Source organism: Chlamydomonas reinhardtii, chromosome 12 (genome assembly GCF_000002595.2).
Source record: "Chlamydomonas reinhardtii strain CC-503 cw92 mt+ chromosome 12, whole genome shotgun sequence".
NCBI classification, from domain to species: Eukaryota; Viridiplantae; Chlorophyta; class Chlorophyceae; order Chlamydomonadales; family Chlamydomonadaceae; genus Chlamydomonas; species Chlamydomonas reinhardtii.
In genome coordinates this window covers 2,441,210-2,460,174 of record NC_057015.1, presented here as the reverse complement: position 1 = coordinate 2,460,174, position 18,965 = coordinate 2,441,210, and the positions used below count along the sequence as shown (strand labels likewise).

The following is an 18,965-nucleotide window of genomic DNA, read 5'->3' as shown; positions in this document are numbered from 1 at the left end:
CTATACTAGTTAGTCACACTTGCAAACTTGCAGAGCTCATACACTTGCCTTGAGGCCTAGCAAAGTACCAGCCGGGAAGCTGCGTGTGGACCCACGGGGTGCCCTGACCGCTTACGCCAGCACTGCCCTCGCCCGTTCGCTGCCCTGCCTTTCTACAAGCAAGCAGGGCCGCTGCCGAGCACCCAACAACCAGCATAAGCACCGAGATCTAGCACCAAGCGAGAATGTGGCCCCTCACGCGCAACCGGCACCAGCAGCAGCAGCCGCAGCAACAGCAGCCGCAGCCAGTCGCGCAGGAAGCCAAGCGACCCGACCTCGCCAGCCTGAGACAGGTCAGCAGTCCCTGGGGGCGGGCGGGTGCCGCGTGGCCGCGTGTTTGGGAGGCAACTAGGGCTCGGGCCAGGTACAGACAGGGCCCGGGGCGTGCACGTAGTGAGCGGGGGCGCGCGGCCGGGTCACTGGGCTACCTTTGATGATGAGCGCTGGGCAGCTACCTACCTGGAAGGGACCGACTGCTCAGCCCGGCCAGCCGGCCCCCATACATCGCCATCCCACCTCTGTGCGATGCTGCTTTCGTGATGTGTTTGTGTGCATGCGGCGACATGTGCGGCCGCAGTGGTTTGACAAGGTGGACACGGACCTCAGCGGGCACATCACGGCGCCGGAGCTGCAGGCGGCGCTGATGCAGGGTGCGTGCGTGTGTGTGTGGGCCGGTGGGAGGGTGGGAGGGTTATGTGCCCGAGCCCAATAGAGGGTGGTGTGGGGCCGTGGGGCAGGCAGGGGCAGGGGGCTGGGAGGCAGGGAGTTTGGCTGTTTGGGCTTTCGTCATTTTCGTGTGACCAGATTAGCTTAAGGCAATCGGCCCCGACGTCAGTAGCTAGCCACGCCCACTGCCGTCCCGGCCGCCGGCACCCGCCCATTCCTCAGCGCCACTGCGGCACCGTACACACGCCACTGGCCTACCACGTCACACCCAACACATACACATACCATCCACCTATCGTCACCTGTGTGTACAGGCGGCCTCAACCTCAGCCTAGGCACAGTGGGCTGCATCATACGGTGAAGGGGGCGTGGGGTTAGTTGTGGGGGTTGCGTGGGATTGGGTGTTCGCTGGGCGGGTTTGGTGGCAGCCGAACCCAAACCCAAAGGGACCGTGTGTGTGTGTGTGTGTGTGTGTGTGTGTGTGGGTGGGTGGGTGTGTGGGGTGGGGGGGTAACTTTGAACCAACCGTGTGTGTGGTGGGGGGGGGGTTCCCGGGGCCATGGTAGCTCGGTGTGTGTGTGTCCTGCCGTTGCCTGTGCCGCCAGCGTGCCTGTACCGTGTCAGGCTGCCTGCCCTCGTCGCCACACCCACGCCCGGCACCCGGCACCCACGCACACGCGCCCCCTTTCCCCCTGGTCGACACACACACACACACGCCTTGATGCCCGCTTCCCCCCTCCCCCCCTCCCTGCAGTCAGGTGGACCGGGACGGTACCGGCACCGTGTCGCTTCAGGAGTTTGAGCGCCTGCACGAGTTCCTGGCGTCCGTGGAGGTGAGGGCGGGAGGCCGTGTGTGTGTGTGTGTGTGTGTGTGTGTGTGTGCGCCTGTGCATATGACGCTGGGGCGGGGGCAGAGGGCTGCGAGTGCGAGGGGACGACACCACGCGCCGCATGCACCACAGGTGGACTGCATGGGCGACTACACACACACACAGTCACACGCACATACACACACACGTCCCTTGTCTATCCTGTCACACAGGAGTCGTTCACGCAACTCAAGTCCGACCCCGCCACGGGTCGCGTGTCATTGCCGGAGGTGGCGGTGGGGCTCAAGTCGTACGGTACGTGTGCGTGTGCCACGGTGTGCCACGGTGTGCCACGGTGTGCCACTGTGTGCCACTGTGTGCCACTGTGTGCCACTGTGTGGTGGCGCGGCGGGGTATCTGTGCGGGTACCTGTGCGGGTGCCTGTGTGAACGTGTGTGTGCGTGCGTGTTTGCAATTGTGGCTGCGTGGCGGTGTGACGGGTGGCAGCGGTCAAGTGTGGGACGCTTGTGCCTCCTTATCATGCCCACATGCCGCCGCCGTCGTCGCCATTCACCAGTTTAACCCCACCGCCGGTTCCCCTGCCAGTTTGGGCTGGTACCTACAACCCCTTTCCCCCGCCGTACAGGCTACGACCTGGACGCCGCTGTGCAGCGCGCGCTGTTCAACCGCTTCGACCCCACCCGCTCAGGCAGCATGGGGCTGCAGGTGCGCGGGCGGCTGAGGCCTGCTGGGGGGGGGGGGTAGCCATCCATGGGATGGTGTGTATCAAATATGAAGTGAAGTGCCGACGTCCCGAGGTACAGCGGGCACACGCGACGCATTCCATCGGGGGGGGGGGCAGGCGGCAGCAGGGGGGGCAGGCGGCAGGGGGCCGTGCAGCAGGGGGAAACAGCTGTGTATCTGGGTGTCGCCCGGGCGTGTGTGTGTGTGCCGGCGGGCCCGGCAGCCTGACCATCAGCCCATCCCCCTCGACTTCCCACCCAACACACCTGTCGCACCCAACACCCCCGCCCACCCACCTGACACCTCCGCCCACCCACCAAGCCACTCAACACTCCTCCTCCTCCTCCTCCTCCATCCACCCAACACCCCATGACCCCGCATCCATGCCCCCGCCCCCGCCGCCCTCCCTCCCCTCCAGGAGTTCCTGGCGCTGACGCTGTTCCTGCGCTCCGCCAACGCCACCTTCAAGGCCTTCGACCCAGCCAACACCGGTACCGTACACCTCAACTACGCCCAGGTGCGAGGGATGTGGGGGGCGGGGGGGAGGCTGTTGCGTGCGGCGGTGCGAGGGATGTGGGGGGCGGGGGGGAGGCTGTTGCGTGCGGCGGTGCGGGGGATGTGGGGGGCGGGGGGGAGGCTGTTGTGTGCGGCGGTGCGGGGCTGCGGCATGCGTGTGTGGGTCTGCTGGGGGAGGGGCTGTGTGTGGGGCTGTGTGCGGGGCTGTGTGTGGGGCTGTGTGCGGGGCTGTGTGTGGGGCTGTGATGGGAGCTGGTGGGGGGTTCCACGCGTGCACGCAGGCGCCTGGCGGGCTGTTTTGTTGGTGCGGTGCTGTTGACAAGGCGCCGCACACCCCCTTAAATGTCAACTTGTTGTGGCCATGTTCCCTGTTCCCCCGTGGCTGGGGCATATAACCTCCCTCAAGGCGTCCACCCCCCTCCCCACCCCGCAGTTCCTGTACGCCGCAGTCAACTCCAACTGAGGCGGGTGAGGTCACGTGCGAAGGGGCCTGAGGCACAGGGCCGGCCGCACAAAGCGCGATTTGCGATCGGTGTGGCTTATGAAGGGGAAGGACTAGACAGGCTGGTAGCGGGCGACCACAATGTCAAGAGTTGCGGAGTCGTAGAATTGACCACGGCAATGACCGGAGCTTTCGGGGCCATCGGTCTCATGTGAACAACGGTTGTTTGTTGAAGCTGAATATATCTGTGCTCTGCCCGGAATGCGCGATGTGACAAAAGGGGAGAATCGTGCAAGCAGGGCGCTGGTCAACGATGCAGCGCGTGTGAAACCCTGGCGGGAGTTCTGCCAACCTGTGCTGTTTCCCATCTTAGCAGGTATGCAGCCCTTCCGTCAACGAACTTTGTAACATAAGCTGTCGTTACATACAATTCATAGATGATCTGTTAGGTTTTGACCTTGGCGAAGGCTGAACATTTTGCCAAAATGGCTGCCAACAGCGAAAAGGAAACGGCCCAGCTCAAAATTGTTGTGTCTGCATTTCGAAAACAAGCTGGTCGTTTCAAAGCAAAGAATCCTGCACCAATTTTGGCGGCTGCTGCATCTCTCGCCGGCGATGGGGTAAGGCGGCCGCGTCGCAGCGTTGCCGCTCTGCAATGAGTCGACATTACACAATTTGCGCTGTCGAGCTCGAGAACTCGCGCATTATGTACAGTCCGGGCCCCGCCGGGGTTACCCCCCACCCCCACCCTCCGGCGCCTCCTTCATGCGACCGCTCCTCCCCGTGCCGCCGGCCCCACCCCACCCCTCTTCCTGTCTCTTCCTGCCCCCCACCTCACCGCACTACAGGTGTGTGCGCGCTGCCTGCTGCGCGTGGCAGGACACACCATCTTTGACGACTACGCCCTGCCGGCACCCAGCAGCGAGCAGCTGCAGAAGGCGCTAGCGGCGGCGGCGGCACCGCAGCGCGCGCCGTCGCCCTCGCCGCCGCTACTGGCGCGGGGCGCGACGCCGGAGGGGGCCCCTGACAGCTCGGCGCCCACTCCACAACCGGCGATTGAGGAGGAGGCCGCCGCAGAAGGGGCTGGGCGCCAGGAGGCGCAGCCTCCGGAGCTGGCGGCAGCGGCGGCGGCAGCGCCGGAGGGGGCGGCGGCGGCGGCGGCGGTGCAGGAGGCGCCGGCTACGGCCCTGAACAACGCAGCCGCGGACACCGCAGTCCCGGACGCGCCGATGCGCGCGAGTGCTACTGCCGCCGCCGCAGGCCCCTCTGCGGGCCCCTTGGGGGGCTGTAGCAGCCCTGCTCCTGGCGCCCGGGACTGCCCCATGTGCTTCGGGCTACTGCCGCGCCTGTTTGACGACCGGCCCCTGCAGCCGCAGCAGCAGGAACAGCTGCTACAGCCGCAGCCACAGCTACAGCCGCAGCCACAGGCGCAGCTACAGCCGGGCGGCGGGACTTCCGCAAACGGGGCAACAGCGACGGCAGGGGTGGCGGCTGCGGCGCCGGTTGACGCCGCCTGGCTGCGGCTGCAGCTGAGGGCTGTAGCAGGCGGCGGCGGCGGCGGCGGCGGCCCGTTGGCGGGGCACGAGCTACTGCCACCGCAGGCGGTCTGCGCCGCCGGGGTGGCGGTGGCGGCACTGCGGCATGCTGCGGTGGGGCCGCCGGGGGCGGCGGAGCTCATTGCCGCCGCGGCAGCCGCCGACGCGTCGGCAGCGGGGGCCGAGCCCACCGAAGGCGGCGCCACAGGCCCCAACAGCGGCGGCAGCGGTGACGTGGAAATGGCGGACGCGGCGGCGGCCGCCGCCGGCGGCCAGCCGCCTCCGCTGCCGCCGCGGCTGCGGGGTCTGCAGCTGGGGCCTCCGCTGCCGCTGCGCACCTTCTGTCTGGAGGTGGGCGTGGGGCCGGCCTCGGCGCCGCTGCGGGAGCTGGCGGTGCATGCGGCGCTGAGCAGCCGCTACGAGGCGCAGCAGGTGCCGTGCGGCGGGTGGCGGGTGTGCGACATCACGCCCATCACAGCCGTGCTCAGGTGTGTGTGTGTGTGTGTGTGTGTGTGTGTGTGTGTGTGTGTGTGTGTGTGTGAGAGAGAGGATACGGGTGGCTGTGGGTTTGAGTGGACTTTATTGCTGTCTGGCGGTTGGTGTCTGGTGGTTGCTATGTGGCGGTTGCATCACGAACAGTTGATTAGTCGGCTGTGCTCTCTCTCACACAACCACCAAGATGCCTCTCCCCTACACACACATGTGTGCCCGGCGCAGGCGGGCTCTGCCGCCGGTGCTGGGCTCGCGGCTGGGCCTGGAGCCGGCGGCGCCGCAGTCCGCCGACCTCACGGTGTCGTTGGCGGCGCTGGATGGCGGCGCGGGACTGGAGGACGTGCGGGTAGGTGGCGGCGTGTGTGGGTGTGTTTGGGTGTGTGTGGGTAGGTGGGTGGGTGGGTGGGTGGGTGGGTGGGTGTGGGTGTGGGTGTGGGTGTCTGGGTGCCTATCCTTGTGACGGCCACCAACGCTGCTGCAACCCCTGGGCCTGGCTCTGGTATTAGTTTGGGGATTGGAACAAACTACCCCCTGTTTCGAGGTGTTCGGCCATCCTCCACCACCACCTGCACACACACACACACACACACACACACACACACACACACACACACACACACACTCACACTCACACACACACACACACTCACACTCACAGGCGCTCTTGGAAGACCAGGCCGCGCTACAGGCCCGCCGCTACGCCTTTGCCGGCGGCGGCCCCGACACAGGCCGCGGCGGCGGCGGCGGCAGGCACGGCCGAGCCAACAAACGCCAGCGCCACAACCAGCAGCAGCAGCAGCAGCAGGGCCGCGGCGGAAGGGAGGCGGCTGCGCCGCCGGCGGCTGTAGCGCCGCCGCCGGTGCCGGAGTCACGTGTGCGGGCCATGACTGCGGACCAGGCGCTTGCAGCTAGCAGTAGCATGCCACGACACGTGGTGATGAAGACCTTCCCCTGGCCGCCCCGGCCCCGCGGCAGTAGCAGCAGCAGTAGCAGCAGCAACGGCGGCAACGGCAGTAGCAGCAGCAGCGGTGCCAAGGGTCCTGAGAACGGGGGCGCGGCAGCGGCAGCGGAGGCGCAGGCGGGGGCGGAGGCGGCTGTGGCAGAGGCGGCTGGGCCGGGTCCCGAGTCAGAGAAGGCGGCAGCGGAGGCGGCGGCGGCTGTGGCGGAGGGCGGCGTGCGTTTGTTTGTGCGCGCCGAGCGGCCGCCCATCCTCATCGCCGGCAGGTGTGTGTGTGTGTGTGTGTGTGTGTGTGTGTGTGTGTGTGTGTGTGTGTGTGTGTGTGTGTGTGTGTGTGTGTGTGTGTGTCTGTCGCACGGTTGTCACTCCCCACTCCGCCAAACCTCGAAACGGCGTATCCACCGTATCCATTCACCGCCCCCCTTTTTCAAACATCCTTGCACCCTCCCCCCCCCCCGCCCCCCCCCCCCACACACACTCCTGTACCCTGCACCTACACCTCCAAACACACACACACACACACACACACACACACACACACACACACACACGCACACACACACACACACACACACACCTACGCTTCGTCGCTTTGCTGCATCGCATACACTGTCTTTGCGCAACGTTTTCCTTGTGCTCTTTAACACACACACCTACGTACCCACGCCCCCCTGTCGTGCAGGTACTGCAAGCTGCGGCGCCACATGCCCCAGAGCCCCTGGTTCGACATGGGCAGCGGCCAGCGCATCGGCGGCGTGTCGGTGCAGGAGGCCCTGGAGGGCTGGCTGCTGCCGCTGTGGGGGTGCTGCACGGCAAAGATGGTCACGGGCGGGCGCGAGGACGCCGACGTACGAATGCTGGGCGCGGGCCGGCCCTTCATCCTGGAGCTGCAGGTGGGAGGGCGGGCGTGTGTGTAGAGGTGTGCGTGTCTGTGTGTGTGTGTGTGTGTGTGTGTAGGGGTGTGTGTGTATGTGTGTGTGTGTGTGTGTGTGTGTGTGTGTGTGTGTGTGTGTGTGTGTGTGTGTGTGTGTGTGTGTGTGTGTGTGTGTGTGTGTGTGTGTGTGCGTGTGTACATACGCATGTCGGCGGGCGGGCCACCCGGTATGGCCCCCACCGCCGCCCCATCCGCCCCCACCCCGCCACGCTGAGTGGGGTTACACACCATTACGCATTAAGGCGCAACACGACACGACACGGCGCAACGTACCGACATTCAATGCGCACCCCCCGCCTGCCCCTCGACACCCCTACCTCCCCCCAGGGTCCTCTGCGTGCCAGTCCGCCGGCCGCCACCCTGAGGGAGGTGGAGCGACGCATGCGCGCCAGCCACTGGTGGGAGCGGCGGCGTGTTTATGTTGGGTGTGTTTGTAGGTGTGTGTATGTCTGTGTGTGTGTGTGTGAATATGTTCAAAGACGGAAGAAAACTTGCCCACGCGCCGTGTGTGTGTATGCGTGGTGGGAGGGGTCATTTTGACCCTTCCCAGTGGGCGACAGAGGGTGAGGGGCATGAGATCAGGCGGGCGTGTGTCCAGCACTGCCATCCCCTACCCACACTACCCAGTCCCTAGCCTGGAATCCCACCCCACCCCGCCTCCACCAACCCCGCCAACCCTTCAATCCCCCAACCTCCACCCCTCCCTCCCTCCCATCTACCCACAGCGGCGCCACGGCTCAGGGCCTGACGCCGTGCGGGCGGCCCGCGCTGGAGGCCATTAAGGCCGCGGAGGACAGCAAGGAGAAGACCTACGCCGCGCTGTGCTGGGCAGCCTGGAGCGAGCAGGGGGAGGAGGAGGCGGCGGCGGCGGCGGGGCCCAGTGGTGGCGGCAGTGGTGGTGGCAGTGGTGGTGGCAGTGGCGGTGATGGTGGCGGTGAAGGGGCGGAGGCAGAGGGAGCAGGGGTGGGAGCAGTGGCGGCGGCGCAGTACCGGCCTCTGCCGGCGGCGGCTCTGGCGGCGCTGGTGGCTCGTTGCGGCGGGGCGGGCGGTGTGACGGCAATGCAGGACACACCCGTGCGTGTGCTGCACCGCCGGGCGGCCAAGGTGGGTGGGGGTGAGGGCACCTGGTGGCGTGTGTGTGTGTGTGTGTGTGTGTATGTGTGTATGTGTGTGTGTGTGTGTGTGAGTGTGTATGAGTGTGTATGTGTGTATGTGTGTGTATGTGTGTGTGTGAGTGTGTATGAGTGTGTATGTGTGTGTGTGAGTGTGTATGAGTGTGTATGTGTGTGTATGTGTGTGTGTATGTGTGTGTGTGAGTGTGTATGAGTGTGTATGTGTGTGTATGTGTGTGTGTATGTGTGTGTATGTGTGTGTATGTGTGTGTGTATGTGTGTGTGTGAGTGTGTATGAGTGTGTATGAGTGTGTGTGTGTGTGTGTGTATGTGTGTGTATGTGTGTGTATGTGTGTGTGTATGTGTGTGTATGTGTGTGTGTGAGTGTGTATGAGTGTGTGTGTGTGTGTGTGTGTGTGTGTGTATGTATGTGTGTATGAGTGTGTGTGTGTGTGTGTATGTGTGTGTATGTGTGTGTATGTATGTGTGTGTGATGGTTTGTCAGGCAGCACAAAGAGGCGGAACCACGCAGAATGAATGTGTAGCTGCGCGCACGGGTGCGGGCGTGGGAGTGTGGGAGTGCGGGTGTGCAGGTGTGCAGCACGGAATGGTGGGAAGGGCAGTTGACAGGCAGGACACAAGGCAGCTTCGCGTCACCTGCGGTGACCGCCCCCGAAACCCCTCGATTGATGTGGTAGCGACACGTGTTCCTCACAACCCCCCCTGCTGTCTACTTCGCTACACTTCTCTGCACCAATCCTTGCACCCCCCCCCCTCCAGATCCGACCGAAGTGGTTGCGAGTGGAGTCGGCGGAACTGGTGGCGGCGGGGCCGGAGGCGGCGGCGGCGGCCGCAGCAGCAGCAGGAGCTGCAGTCGGTGGCTCGCAGGCGGCGGCGGCGCCGCCGGCTGAGTCGCACTACTTTGTGCTGAAGCTGCGAACCCAGGTGCGAAGCGTACCGTATGTGTGTTAGAGCGCAAAAGCAAAGGCAACACGCGGGACTGTGTGTATATGTGTTTGAAGGTGCTGGAAACGCAGGGAAATAACAGTACATGGGGAGGGAACGTGTGTGAGATGTACGGTCGCTCCCCGGCATGGCCCCCTGCCTTCTCCATCTCCCTCCCTCCGTCCGCCTCATTCGGTCTCCACCGTACCGCCCCTCTGCCTCATCCTCTCTCCACCCCCCCCCCCACCCCTCTGCCCCCTCCCCCCAACTGCCTCCCCCCTCTCCCCCTTCCAAGGCGGGCGCCTACGTGAAGGAGTTCTGCCACGGCGACTTCGGCCGCTGCCGGCCGTGCCTGGGGGAGGTGCTGGGGCAGGTTATGGCGGAGATACGGGGCAGGGGGCGGCAGCAGGAGGGGGGGCAGGAGGAGGGGCAGGAGGGGAAGCAGGGGGCAGAGAAGGAGCAGGGGGCCGCGAAGGAGCAGGAGGGGAAGGGCAAGGCGGGGGCGGCGGGGGTGCGGGCGCTGCCGGTGCACTGTGAGATTGTGCAGCTGGACGTGCTGGACGTACACCTGGAGGACTGGCCGTGAGGGGGGTTATGTGCCCGAGCCCAATGAGTCCCAATGAGTCAAGGAGAATCGTTGCCGAACCCAGAAATGCAGGTGGTGTGGTGGTTCAGGTGGTGGAGTGGCCGTGAGTGGGGGCTGTGGGGGCAGGAGGTTGCAGAGCGTGGAGCGAGAACTGAGGTGGAGGCGTGTGTATGCTGGGAGTAGCATGCGTCATCGTGACCACACGCCACACTTATCGCTGCCCCCACGCCACGTGTCGTGCCTGGACTCTGAAGCAAGCCTGTAAGCGATCGGAGTGGCGGTGTAAGGAGGCCTGATTGACGTAGCTGTGATAAAGGCCTGAAGAAAGGCCGGGGGGGGGGGTTAGCCCACCCCGGGGAGCAGCCGGGAGCAGCTGTGCGGAGCAAGAGGGCCAGTGGAGGCCATCGGCACACAGGCTGGCACCTCGTGCCACCTTGCAGCAGGACTGTCGGCATAAGACACATCAGCAGCAGAGGCTGCAGAGGAGCGCTGTGTACGGCTACAGCGTGGCGGCAACCGCCCCAACTCCCAACGAACTTCCAAAATGATAGAATCCACAACGATACTGCACCCAAGTGCTAACGGATGACAGGGGAGCTGCGCTGGCGGTTGGCACGGCACGCGACTGGGAGCAGGGTAGCTGTGCAGGGGGCTGGGGGTGAGCTGATAGTTGGCACGGCACGCGGCTGGGAGCAGGGTAGCTGTGCAGGGGGCTGGGGGTGAGCTGATAGTTGGCACGGCACGCGGCTGGGAGCGGGTAGTTGTGCGGGCGGCCAGCTGCGAGGACGATTAATGTTCAGGGGCAATTTTATAAATGGCGGGGCTGCGAAGCTGGCTGTTGGCGCGGTGCACGGCTGGGAGCTGACGGTTGCGCGCGGTGTCGTTTGGGAAGCCTCGTGTGAGCTGCGTGCAAACTTAGTTGGGATGCATGGGGCTGCGCCTTTGCCATCAGCTGCAACGGGGCTGCACACGGGGTTCACACGCGACTGCTGCTCACCGGCGTGGCGGGGGCGGCGCCGCGCTGCATGGGGCGAAAGGCACAGAAACTCAACGGAAACTCAGTCGAAACTGGAAGGAAACTCAGCAGATACCCAGCAGAAAACCTCTTCAGTTCATAGTGACGTTAATAGTCACGATACCGTCAATGAAGCGATCGCTAATATTACTTACAATTGTTTCCTTTTCACTCGGCGTAAAATTCGGACCCCAGCGCGCGCTGCAGCAGAGGAGCGGGAATCAGTGGAGAGCGCAGCAGGGCCAGGGGCAGACGAGGCAGTTGAGGACGCCGTGCCCCTGCCGCCGGCCGTGCGATATCCCTACCCGTGCGATTCAGCCACCACAGCATTGGCCATGCGCCGCTTTGAGCGGGTGCTCCTCGGCTGTGCGCGAGAGCCGGCCGCTGCGGCGGATGGTATGTCAGCCAGCAGCGGCACCGGCGGCGCGGCCGCCAGCAGCAGCAGCAGTGCGCCTGGTAGCAGCAGCAGCGGCGGGGCTGGGCGAGGCATGTGCCTGCAGTTGGTGTCGCCGCTGCCTGTGGGCCAGCGGTGCGCGTGCGGCCAGCCATACGAAGCGCGCAAGGTGCCCGTAATGACCACGGTGTATGGCCCGGACACCATCTTCCCTGTGCGTGCCCAGCAGCTCTACGAGCTGCACTCTGGCTGCTGTGCGTGCCGGGGCTGCGTGGTGGCGTACAATGGCGTGCAGGATAGGCTGTTCCGCTACAGCAGCCGCTCCTTCCTCAGTCTCCGCCACTTGTACAACTTTGTGGACCAGCTCATCGGCAGCGGCATCAATGTGGAGGCCTACGTCAACTCGCAGCGGCGTCAACGCTGCCGCCAGACACGCAGAGACCCAAGCAGTTCTCGGTCTCTCTGTTCCGCCTCGTGTGGCAACAGTTTGAGGTGCGGCTGGACCGCTGCCACATGTTCACGTACCCAATTTGCGGCCGTGCGCCGCGTTCCCTTATCTGCATGCAACGCAACGGTGATCACCTTCCTCGTCCAGTTCTACCGCGGCACGCCCCTCACTACACAGGCCGCGCCCCTTAGTGACGCCATCGGCATGCGTGCGCACAAGCGTGCGCACAAGCGTGTGGATCGGTGCTGGTGCTCGGAGAAGAAGGGGAGTGCGGCGGTGCGGGGCTTCAGCAGCGCTCTGCGGGGCGATGGCAGGGACGTGTACGGTCAGAGCGTACCGAGCTGGGTGGCAGCGGCGGACAGCGCCAAGCAGCACAGCTCGCCAGCGGCACTGGGCGCCTTGAATGAGAGCGTACCGGAGGCCGACCGCAGTGCCAGCCTTACCGTCGTGTTCATGCGCGTTGTCTCAGGCGCCGCTAATGCTGTGGGTGGCGCCCAGGCTCCTCGGCTCGCGGTCGCCTGGTCGATTGCATGGCCAGCACAGCACCGACGAATGCGTATCTGCCGCGCGTGTACACCACGGCCGCCAGTGCGTGCGCGGATGTGGTCGAGAGCCAGCAGCACCACCAGCCGCATACAATCGCACCGGCGCTGGGCACCCAGCCGAAGGTGGTGGCGGACGGCGCGCCTGTCCTGTTGGAGGCGCTTGCTGTGCTTAAACGGCATGCACCACTCGTTACGGCCGATGCCATGCGGCCTGTTGCCACGGTGCTGCGCAAGCTGTGCCAGCTGGCGATCTTGTGCAGGTCGGGGTTTGATGGCAGGCCGTGTGTCAGCTTGCCTGGCCCGGCATCAGCAGAGACAGATGAGTGCCTGCGCTCAGCACACTGGTGCGGGCTTTGGGTTTGTGCGGCCACGGTATGAGTCGGGCATGGACAAGAGAAGCGGGCTGGCGGGGGTGGATCCTGCACGCACAACTTCAGCGCGCGGGGCCCACGGACTGGCGGGATCTTCACCGTGTTTTGTGAGCATGGGGTGTGCTATGCATCCTTTATGCTGCCGTGCGCGGAAGGGCGGAATGAGATGTACAGCTGGATGGTGTCGTACCTAGAGCGCGCGCCAGTGGTGGTGGTCTACGACTTTGCATGCAGCCTGCACGACTACTGCGTAAACCGCGCGCCGGCATTCTTTATGACACGCTGTTTCTGGTAGACCGCTTTCACTGGAGCAACCATACCGGCTGCTCGCACGCTTACAATATGGCGCTGTTCCCGGCCCTGAGGAGCCTGAACTCGGAGGTGGCAGAGCAGAGGAACAGTCAACTGCAGCCGCACAAGCCTATGGTCAGTCAGATGTGGTCTGCCTCGCCACCACGCGCCGAGATTGGAGCCACAACATAAAAACCGCTGCCCACAGCCCAAAGCCCGTACACAACTAATTTTCTTTGCGTGACTCGCAGCCGCATTTGTCTCGTGTCCGAAGAGCAAGGAATGCGCACAATCTGCCAGCCGACAAGCAACACGATCATTGCTGCCCCTAACTGTTCAGGTGACGGCGCTGCGGCTCCTGCCGCCTTGTGTTCTGCCTCGCCACCGACTTCCCCATCCCCCCAGCAGATAGACGGGCAACTTGCTTTACTTTACAGTCAGGATATTGGTGGCGTAGCCCCTCTGCGTGCGCGCACAAGAGGACAGCAGACAGTGCAGACAGTCTTCACGAACTGCACGCGCGCCAACCACATCTCAACGGAATTCTACCGAGGGCCACATGCCGTGGAAGCGAGGCGGTGCCGGGTGCGCGTGCACCCGGAACTGCTCAGCATTCCTGTGCTGCCCACTCACCAGCACGCCGCACGGGGATGCCTACCCAGCACTTAAAGGGAACGGTGTCGATGTTGCCGTGCTCGCGTTTCAGCTGCGCAAAGACATGCTTCTGCATGTAGTTAAGCGAGTAGTTGCCAGCACCCGCAGCCCCAACCGTGGCGCCACCACCCACGGCAGATGAGCTTGGGCCCGAGCGGCTGCTGCCGCCACAGGCGCTGCTAGGCGACACACCACGCAGCGGTGGCTGGGCGCGGCAGCGGGGAGGATCCATTGCCGCTGCCGCTGCTGCACCTGACGCTGGTGCGGCAGCGGCCCTCAGCACCTGCCGTGTGGCTTGCTGCAGCGTGGGCCCTAGCAGCTGTACAAGCTGATCCACCAGTGCTGGCAGCTGCCACTGCTGCTGCTGCTGCTGCTGTTGAGGGGCCACTGCATTAACGCGAGCGCCAGGCTGGTGAGGAGCGGCGTCACCGCTGTGCTGCGGTGGTGGGCCCGTGCACCGCTGGTGGCTCTGTGGGTAAGTGCACCCCTCGCACCGGGGCCCGTCCGGCGGGCAGCGGTTGGTGGTGTGGTACTCACCTCAGCTGCTGCTGCTGCGCTTGCGCTTGACCCCATCGCTGCTGACCCTACTGCTGTATCCACCGCCGCCAGCGCCGCCGCCCACAGGACCGGTGGCAGCGGCGCCACCAACGGCCTCACTGCCACCACCGCTGCTGTGTCGCGCTGCCGCTGCTGCTGCCGCTCGTGCACTAGCGTGGCGGTCAGTGGAACGGCCGCGTGAGTGGCCAGCAACAGGTGCCGCTGCACCCTGCGCGCGCGCCGCTGCGACTGCTGCTGCCGGTGCGCCGGTCCGTCATCATGGTGGCGGTGTCGTTGCCTGCGTGCGTGAACAGGGATCGTGGTAAGGTGGCGGCGTGGCGTGGCGAGGCGGCGGCCCCCCCACCCCGGCCGATCTTGCCCCATCCAACCACGCCAGCCCCTCGGGCGGCGTTACAATACATTTAAGGACATCACACACCCGCGCATCAACACCGTATCATCCAAATAAGTGATATGTAGGGGCTGTGACTGACTGGGACGCAGTAACCGGCCTCCGCCCGCCACGCGGCAGAACCCATGCCTGTCCCCTTGCTTGGCACGCACCTGGCGCGGGCATCGTCTCTGCAGTGGCGATAGCGTCGCTGTCATCGTCGCTTCTGTCGCAAAGGTTGTGCACCAGCACCGGCGTCACGGCCGCCGGCTGCCGGGCGCCAGTGTCTGCGGGGTGGGGACCAGGGCGGGCAGGCCCATCGGGGCTTCGGCGTGAGAGAAGGGGCAAAGCTGCGAGAGGCAAATGACGCACGTTTAAAAATGACGCAGTTTTTACAGTGTATGAACTAGCACGGGGCGCCGAGACGCCTGCGCGCAACGCCTGCCGGTTGGTCGCGCGTCGGAAGCCATGCGGGCCGGAAGGCTCGCGTTCAGCCGCCAGCAGCCGGCAAATAAATACTGGGAATCGCAAGGAGAGCGGGCGAACACTGCAGCAGGTGTGCTGCAAGTGACAAGAGCCGGGAGCGACATGACACCACCCTGGAGCGATTGCTGCTCTTTTAAAGCTACGCTTACCGCAGCGCGCAAAGTCCACAGCTTCGCAGTTTACTTCTGCTGCTAACTCTGTTACAGACATAACGATTTTCCCGGCGTGCCGACGATGAAGTTTTCCACGGTGCTCCACTTCTTCCGCACGCAGCGCCCATACTCCGCTTTCGCAACGGAGGACATCAAGCCGATGTCCGAAGTCTTTGTTTCGTGGCCGAAGCTCTTCGAGGTCGGCTGGAAGGTCGGCGGTGCCCTGGTCTTTGTGAGCCAGGGGTTCACCGTGCTTCAGCTTGTGATATTTCGGATGAACATAAAGCAAGACTTCAACAGCCTCGCGGCCAGCGTGAGCGCAACAGCCGTCTGTGCTGATCACATAGTTGTGTATCTGAGGTGCAGATTAGGCAATGGAACATGTTTGGAACTGGCCGCGAGGCTGTTGAAGTCTTGCTTTATGTTCATCCGAAATATCACAAGCTGAAGCACGGTGAACCCCTGGCTCACAAAGACCAGGGCACCGCCGACCTTCCAGCCGACCTCGAAGAGCTTCGGCCACAGCAGCGGTGGTGGCAGTGAGGCCGTTGGTGGCGCCGCTGCCACCGGTCCTGTGGGCGGCGGCGCTGGCGGCGGTGGATACAGCAGTAGGGTCAGCAGCGATGGGGTCAAGCGCAAGCGCAGCAGCAGCAGCTGAGGTGAGTACCACACCACCAACCGCTGCCCGCCGGACGGGCCCCGGTGCGAGGGGTGCACTTACCCACAGAGCCACCAGCGGTGCACGGGCCCACCACCGCAGCACAGCGGTGACGCCGCTCCTCACCAGCCTGGCGCTCGCGTTAATGCAGTGGCCCCTCAACAGCAGCAGCAGCAGCAGTGGCAGCTGCCAGCACTGGTGGATCAGCTTGTACAGCTGCTAGGGCCCACGCTGCAGCAAGCCACACGGCAGGTGCTGAGGGCCGCTGCCGCACCAGCGTCAGGTGCAGCAGCGGCAGCGGCAATGGATCCTCCCCGCTGCCGCGCCCAGCCACCGCTGCGTGGTGTGTCGCCTAGCAGCGCCTGTGGCGGCAGCAGCCGCTCGGGCCCAAGCTCATCTGCCGTGGGTGGTGGCGCCACGGTTGGGGCTGCGGGTGCTGGCAACTACTCGCTTAACTACATGCAGAAGCATGTCTTTGCGCAGCTGAAACGCGAGCACGGCAACATCGACACCGTTCCCTTTAAGTGCTGGGTAGGCATCCCCGTGCGGCGTGCTGGTGAGTGGGCAGCACAGGAATGCTGAGCAGTTCCGGGTGCACGCGCACCCGGCACCGCCTCGCTTCCACGGCATGTGGCCCTCGGTAGAATTCCGTTGAGATGTGGTTGGCGCGCGTGCAGTTCGTGAAGACTGTCTGCACTGTCTGCTGTCCTCTTGTGCGCGCACGCAGAGGGGCTACGCCACCAATATCCTGACTGTAAAGTAAAGCAAGTTGCCCGTCTATCTGGTGGGGGGATGGGGAAGTCGGTGGCGAGGCAGAACACAAGGCGGCAGGAGCCGCAGCGCCGTCACCTGAACAGTTAGGGGTAGCAATGATCGTGTTGCTTGTCGGCTGGCAGATTGTGCGCATTCCTTGCTCTTCGGACACGAGACAAATGCGGCTGCGAGTCACGCAAAGAAAAGTAGTTGTGTACGGGCTTTGGGCTGTGGGCAGCGATTTTTATGTTGTGGCTCCAATCTCGGCGCGTGGTGGCGAGGCAGAACACATCTGACTGACCATAGGCTTGTGCGGCTGCAGTTGACTGTTCCTCTGCTCTGCCACCTCCGAGTTCAGGCTCCTCAGGGCCGGGAACAGCGCCATATTGTAAGCGTGCGAGCAGCCGGTATGGTTGCTCCAGTGAAAGCGGTCTACCACAAACAGCGTGTCATAAAGAATGCCGGCGCGCGGTTTACGCAGTAGTCGTGCAGGCTGCATGCAAAGTCGTAGACCACCACCGCTGGCGCGCGCTCTAGGTACGACACCATCCAGCTGTACATCTCATTCCGCCCTTCCGCGCACGGCAGCATAAAGGATGCATAGCACACCCCATGCTCACAAAACACGATGAAGATCCCGCCAGTCCGTGGGCCCCGCGCGCTGAAGTTATGCGTGCAGGATCCACCCCCGCCAGCCCGCTTCTCTTGTCCATGCCCGACTCATACCGTGGCCGCACAAACCCAAAGCCCGCACCAGTGTGCTGAGCGCAGGCACTCATCTGTCTCTGCTGATGCCGGGCCAGGCAAGCTGACACACGGCCTGCCATCAAACCCCGACCTGCACAAGATCGCCAGCTGGCACAGCTTGCGCAGCACCGTGGCAACAGGCCGCATGGCATCGGCCGTAACGAGTGGTGCATGCCGTTAAAGCACAGCAAGCGCCTCCAACAGGACAGGCGCGCCGTCCGCCACCACCTTCGCATGGGTGCCCAGCGCCGGTGCGATTGTATGCGGCTGGTGGTGCTGCTGGCTCTCGACCACATCCGCGCACGCACTGGCGGCCGTGGTGTACACGCGCGGCAGATACGCATTCGTCGGTGCTGTGCTGGCCATGCAATCGACCAGGCGACCGCGAGCCGAGGAGCCTGGGCGCCACCCACAGCATTAGCGGCGCCTGAGACAATGCGCATGAACCCGACGGTAAGGCTGGCACTGCGGTCGGCCTCCGGTACGCTCTCATTCAAGGCGCCCAGTGCCGCTGGCGAGCTGTGCTGCTTGGCGCTGTCCGCCGCTGCCACCCAGCTCGGTACGCTCTGACCGTACACGTCCCTGCCATCGCCCCGCAGAGCGCTGCTGAAGCCCCGCACCGCCGCACTCCCCTTCTTCTCCGGGCACCAGCACCGATCCACACGCTTGTGCGCACGCTTGTGCGCACGCATGCCGATGGCGTCACTGAGGGGCGCGGCCTGTGTAGTGAGGGGCGTGCCGCGGTAGAACTGGACGAGGAAGGTGATCACCGTTGCGTTGCAGATAAGGGAACGCGGCGCACGGCCGCAAATTGGGCACGTGAACATGTGGCAGCGGTCCAGCCGCACCTCAAACTGTTGCCACACGAGGCGGAACAGAGAGACCGAGAACTGCTTGGGTCTCTGCGTGTCTGGCGGCAGCGTTGACGCCGCTGCGAGTTGACGTAGGCCTCCACATTGATGCCGCTGCCGATGAGCTGGTCCACAAAGTTGTACAAGTGGCGGAGACTGAGGAAGGAGCGGCTGCTGTAGCGGAACAGCCTATCCTGCACGCCATTGTACGCCACCACGCAGCCCCGGCACGCACAGCCAGAGTGCAGCTCGTAGAGCTGGGCACGCACAGGGAAGATGGTGTCCGGGCCATACACCATGGTCACCACGGGCACCTTGCGCGCTTCGTATGGCTGGCCGCACGCGCACCGCTGGCCCACAGGCAGCGGCGACACCAACTGCAGGCACATGCCTCGCCCAGCCCCGCCGCTGCTGCTGCTACCAGGCGCACTGCTGCTGCTGGCGGCCGCGCCGCCGGTGCCGCTGCTGGCTGACATATACCATCCACCGCCGCGGCCGGCTCTCGCGCACAGCCGAGGAGCACCCGCTCAAAGCGGCGCATGGCCAATGCTGTGGCTGAATCGCACGGGTAGGGATATCGCACGGCCGGCGGCAGGGGCACGGCGCCCTCAACTGCCTCGTCTACCCCTGGCCCTGCTGCGCTCGCCACTGATTCCCGCTCCTCTGCTGCAGCGCGCGCTGGGGTCCGAATTTTACGCCGAGTGAAAAGGAAACAATTGTAAGTTATTTTAGCGATCGCTTCATTGACGGTATCGCGACTATTAACGTCACTATGAACTGAAGAGGTTTCGGCTGAGTTTCTGCTGGGTATCTGCTGAGTTTCCTTCGAGTTTCGACTGAGTTTCCGTTGAGTTTCTGTGCCTTCGGCGCCGCCCCCGCCACGCCGGTGAGCAG

At 64.5% G+C, this 18,965-nt stretch overlaps 6 protein-coding genes across 6 annotated transcripts; 4 read left to right on the top strand and 2 right to left on the bottom strand.

The window, feature by feature from the left end:
• The first annotated feature begins 7 nt into the window (after positions 1-7).
• Positions 8-3,593, top strand: CHLRE_12g506850v5 (uncharacterized protein). Its single transcript, XM_043068163.1, has 8 exons — positions 8-332; positions 617-689; positions 1,020-1,062; positions 1,460-1,538; positions 1,748-1,829; positions 2,161-2,240; positions 2,677-2,775; positions 3,208-3,593. The coding sequence occupies exons 1-8, from the start codon at positions 225-227 to the stop codon at positions 3,235-3,237; spliced, it is 594 nt and encodes a 197-aa protein (XP_042918204.1). The 5' UTR covers positions 8-224; the 3' UTR covers positions 3,238-3,593.
• Positions 3,594-3,657: 64 nt separating this feature from the next.
• Positions 3,658-10,076, top strand: CHLRE_12g506900v5 (uncharacterized protein). The gene is made up of 9 exons (XM_043068164.1): positions 3,658-3,836; positions 4,065-5,239; positions 5,469-5,589; positions 5,902-6,467; positions 6,884-7,094; positions 7,463-7,533; positions 7,861-8,239; positions 9,028-9,192; positions 9,488-10,076. The coding sequence occupies exons 1-9, from the start codon at positions 3,702-3,704 to the stop codon at positions 9,776-9,778; spliced, it is 3,114 nt and encodes a 1,037-aa protein (XP_042918203.1). The 5' UTR covers positions 3,658-3,701; the 3' UTR covers positions 9,779-10,076.
• Positions 10,077-10,857: 781 nt separating this feature from the next.
• CHLRE_12g507007v5 (uncharacterized protein) lies at positions 10,858-12,803 on the top strand. Its single transcript, XM_043068171.1, has 3 exons — positions 10,858-11,600; positions 11,674-11,679; positions 11,813-12,803. The coding sequence occupies exons 1-2, from the start codon at positions 11,129-11,131 to the stop codon at positions 11,676-11,678; spliced, it is 477 nt and encodes a 158-aa protein (XP_042918202.1). The 5' UTR covers positions 10,858-11,128; the 3' UTR covers position 11,679; positions 11,813-12,803.
• Positions 12,804-12,855: 52 nt separating this feature from the next.
• Positions 12,856-15,017, bottom strand: CHLRE_12g507006v5 (uncharacterized protein). The gene is made up of 4 exons (XM_043068170.1): positions 14,797-15,017; positions 14,598-14,711; positions 14,034-14,331; positions 12,856-13,932 (listed from the first exon to the last, which is right to left on the bottom strand). Exons 3-4 carry the CDS (start codon positions 14,067-14,069, stop codon positions 13,450-13,452), a joined length of 519 nt encoding a protein of 172 aa, XP_042918201.1. The 5' UTR covers positions 14,070-14,331; positions 14,598-14,711; positions 14,797-15,017; the 3' UTR covers positions 12,856-13,449.
• A 100-nt stretch (positions 15,018-15,117) lies between these two features.
• Positions 15,118-16,877, top strand: CHLRE_12g507005v5 (uncharacterized protein). Its single transcript, XM_043068169.1, has 2 exons — positions 15,118-15,375; positions 15,543-16,877. The coding sequence occupies exon 2, from the start codon at positions 16,024-16,026 to the stop codon at positions 16,300-16,302; it is 279 nt and encodes a 92-aa protein (XP_042918200.1). The 5' UTR covers positions 15,118-15,375; positions 15,543-16,023; the 3' UTR covers positions 16,303-16,877.
• An 8-nt stretch (positions 16,878-16,885) lies between these two features.
• CHLRE_12g507004v5 (uncharacterized protein) lies at positions 16,886-18,837 on the bottom strand. The gene is made up of 3 exons (XM_043068168.1): positions 18,718-18,837; positions 17,596-18,196; positions 16,886-17,527 (listed from the first exon to the last, which is right to left on the bottom strand). The coding sequence occupies exons 2-3, from the start codon at positions 18,045-18,047 to the stop codon at positions 17,398-17,400; spliced, it is 582 nt and encodes a 193-aa protein (XP_042918199.1). The 5' UTR covers positions 18,048-18,196; positions 18,718-18,837; the 3' UTR covers positions 16,886-17,397.
• Positions 18,838-18,965: the final 128 nt, after the last annotated feature.

Excerpts from the sequence above, each read along its gene's own strand:
- CHLRE_12g506850v5 (XM_043068163.1), top strand. The coding sequence starts at position 225 with ATGTGGCCCCTCACGCGCAACCGGCACCAGCAGCAGCAGCCGCAGCAA. Across the intron at positions 690-1,019 it reads GCAGGCGGCGCTGATGCAGG|GCGGCCTCAACCTCAGCCTA; the intron begins GTGCGTGCGTGT and ends CTGTGTGTACAG. Across the intron at positions 1,830-2,160 it reads GGTGGGGCTCAAGTCGTACG|GCTACGACCTGGACGCCGCT; the intron begins GTACGTGTGCGT and ends CCCGCCGTACAG.
- CHLRE_12g506900v5 (XM_043068164.1), top strand. The coding sequence starts at position 3,702 with ATGGCTGCCAACAGCGAAAAGGAAACGGCCCAGCTCAAAATTGTTGTG. Across the intron at positions 7,534-7,860 it reads CGCATGCGCGCCAGCCACTG|CGGCGCCACGGCTCAGGGCC; the intron begins GTGGGAGCGGCG and ends ATCTACCCACAG. Across the intron at positions 8,240-9,027 it reads TGCACCGCCGGGCGGCCAAG|ATCCGACCGAAGTGGTTGCG; the intron begins GTGGGTGGGGGT and ends CCCCCCCTCCAG.
- CHLRE_12g507007v5 (XM_043068171.1), top strand. The coding sequence starts at position 11,129 with ATGCGCCGCTTTGAGCGGGTGCTCCTCGGCTGTGCGCGAGAGCCGGCC.
- CHLRE_12g507006v5 (XM_043068170.1), bottom strand. The coding sequence starts at position 14,069 with ATGGGGTCAAGCGCAAGCGCAGCAGCAGCAGCTGAG. Across the intron at positions 13,933-14,033 it reads GCGCAGCAGCAGCAGCTGAG|CACAGCGGTGACGCCGCTCC; the intron begins GTGAGTACCACA and ends CCACCACCGCAG.
- CHLRE_12g507005v5 (XM_043068169.1), top strand. The coding sequence starts at position 16,024 with ATGGATCCTCCCCGCTGCCGCGCCCAGCCACCGCTGCGTGGTGTGTCG.
- CHLRE_12g507004v5 (XM_043068168.1), bottom strand. The coding sequence starts at position 18,047 with ATGTTCACGTGCCCAATTTGCGGCCGTGCGCCGCGTTCCCTTATCTGC. Across the intron at positions 17,528-17,595 it reads CCTCGGCTCGCGGTCGCCTG|TGCGTGCGCGGATGTGGTCG; the intron begins GTCGATTGCATG and ends CACGGCCGCCAG.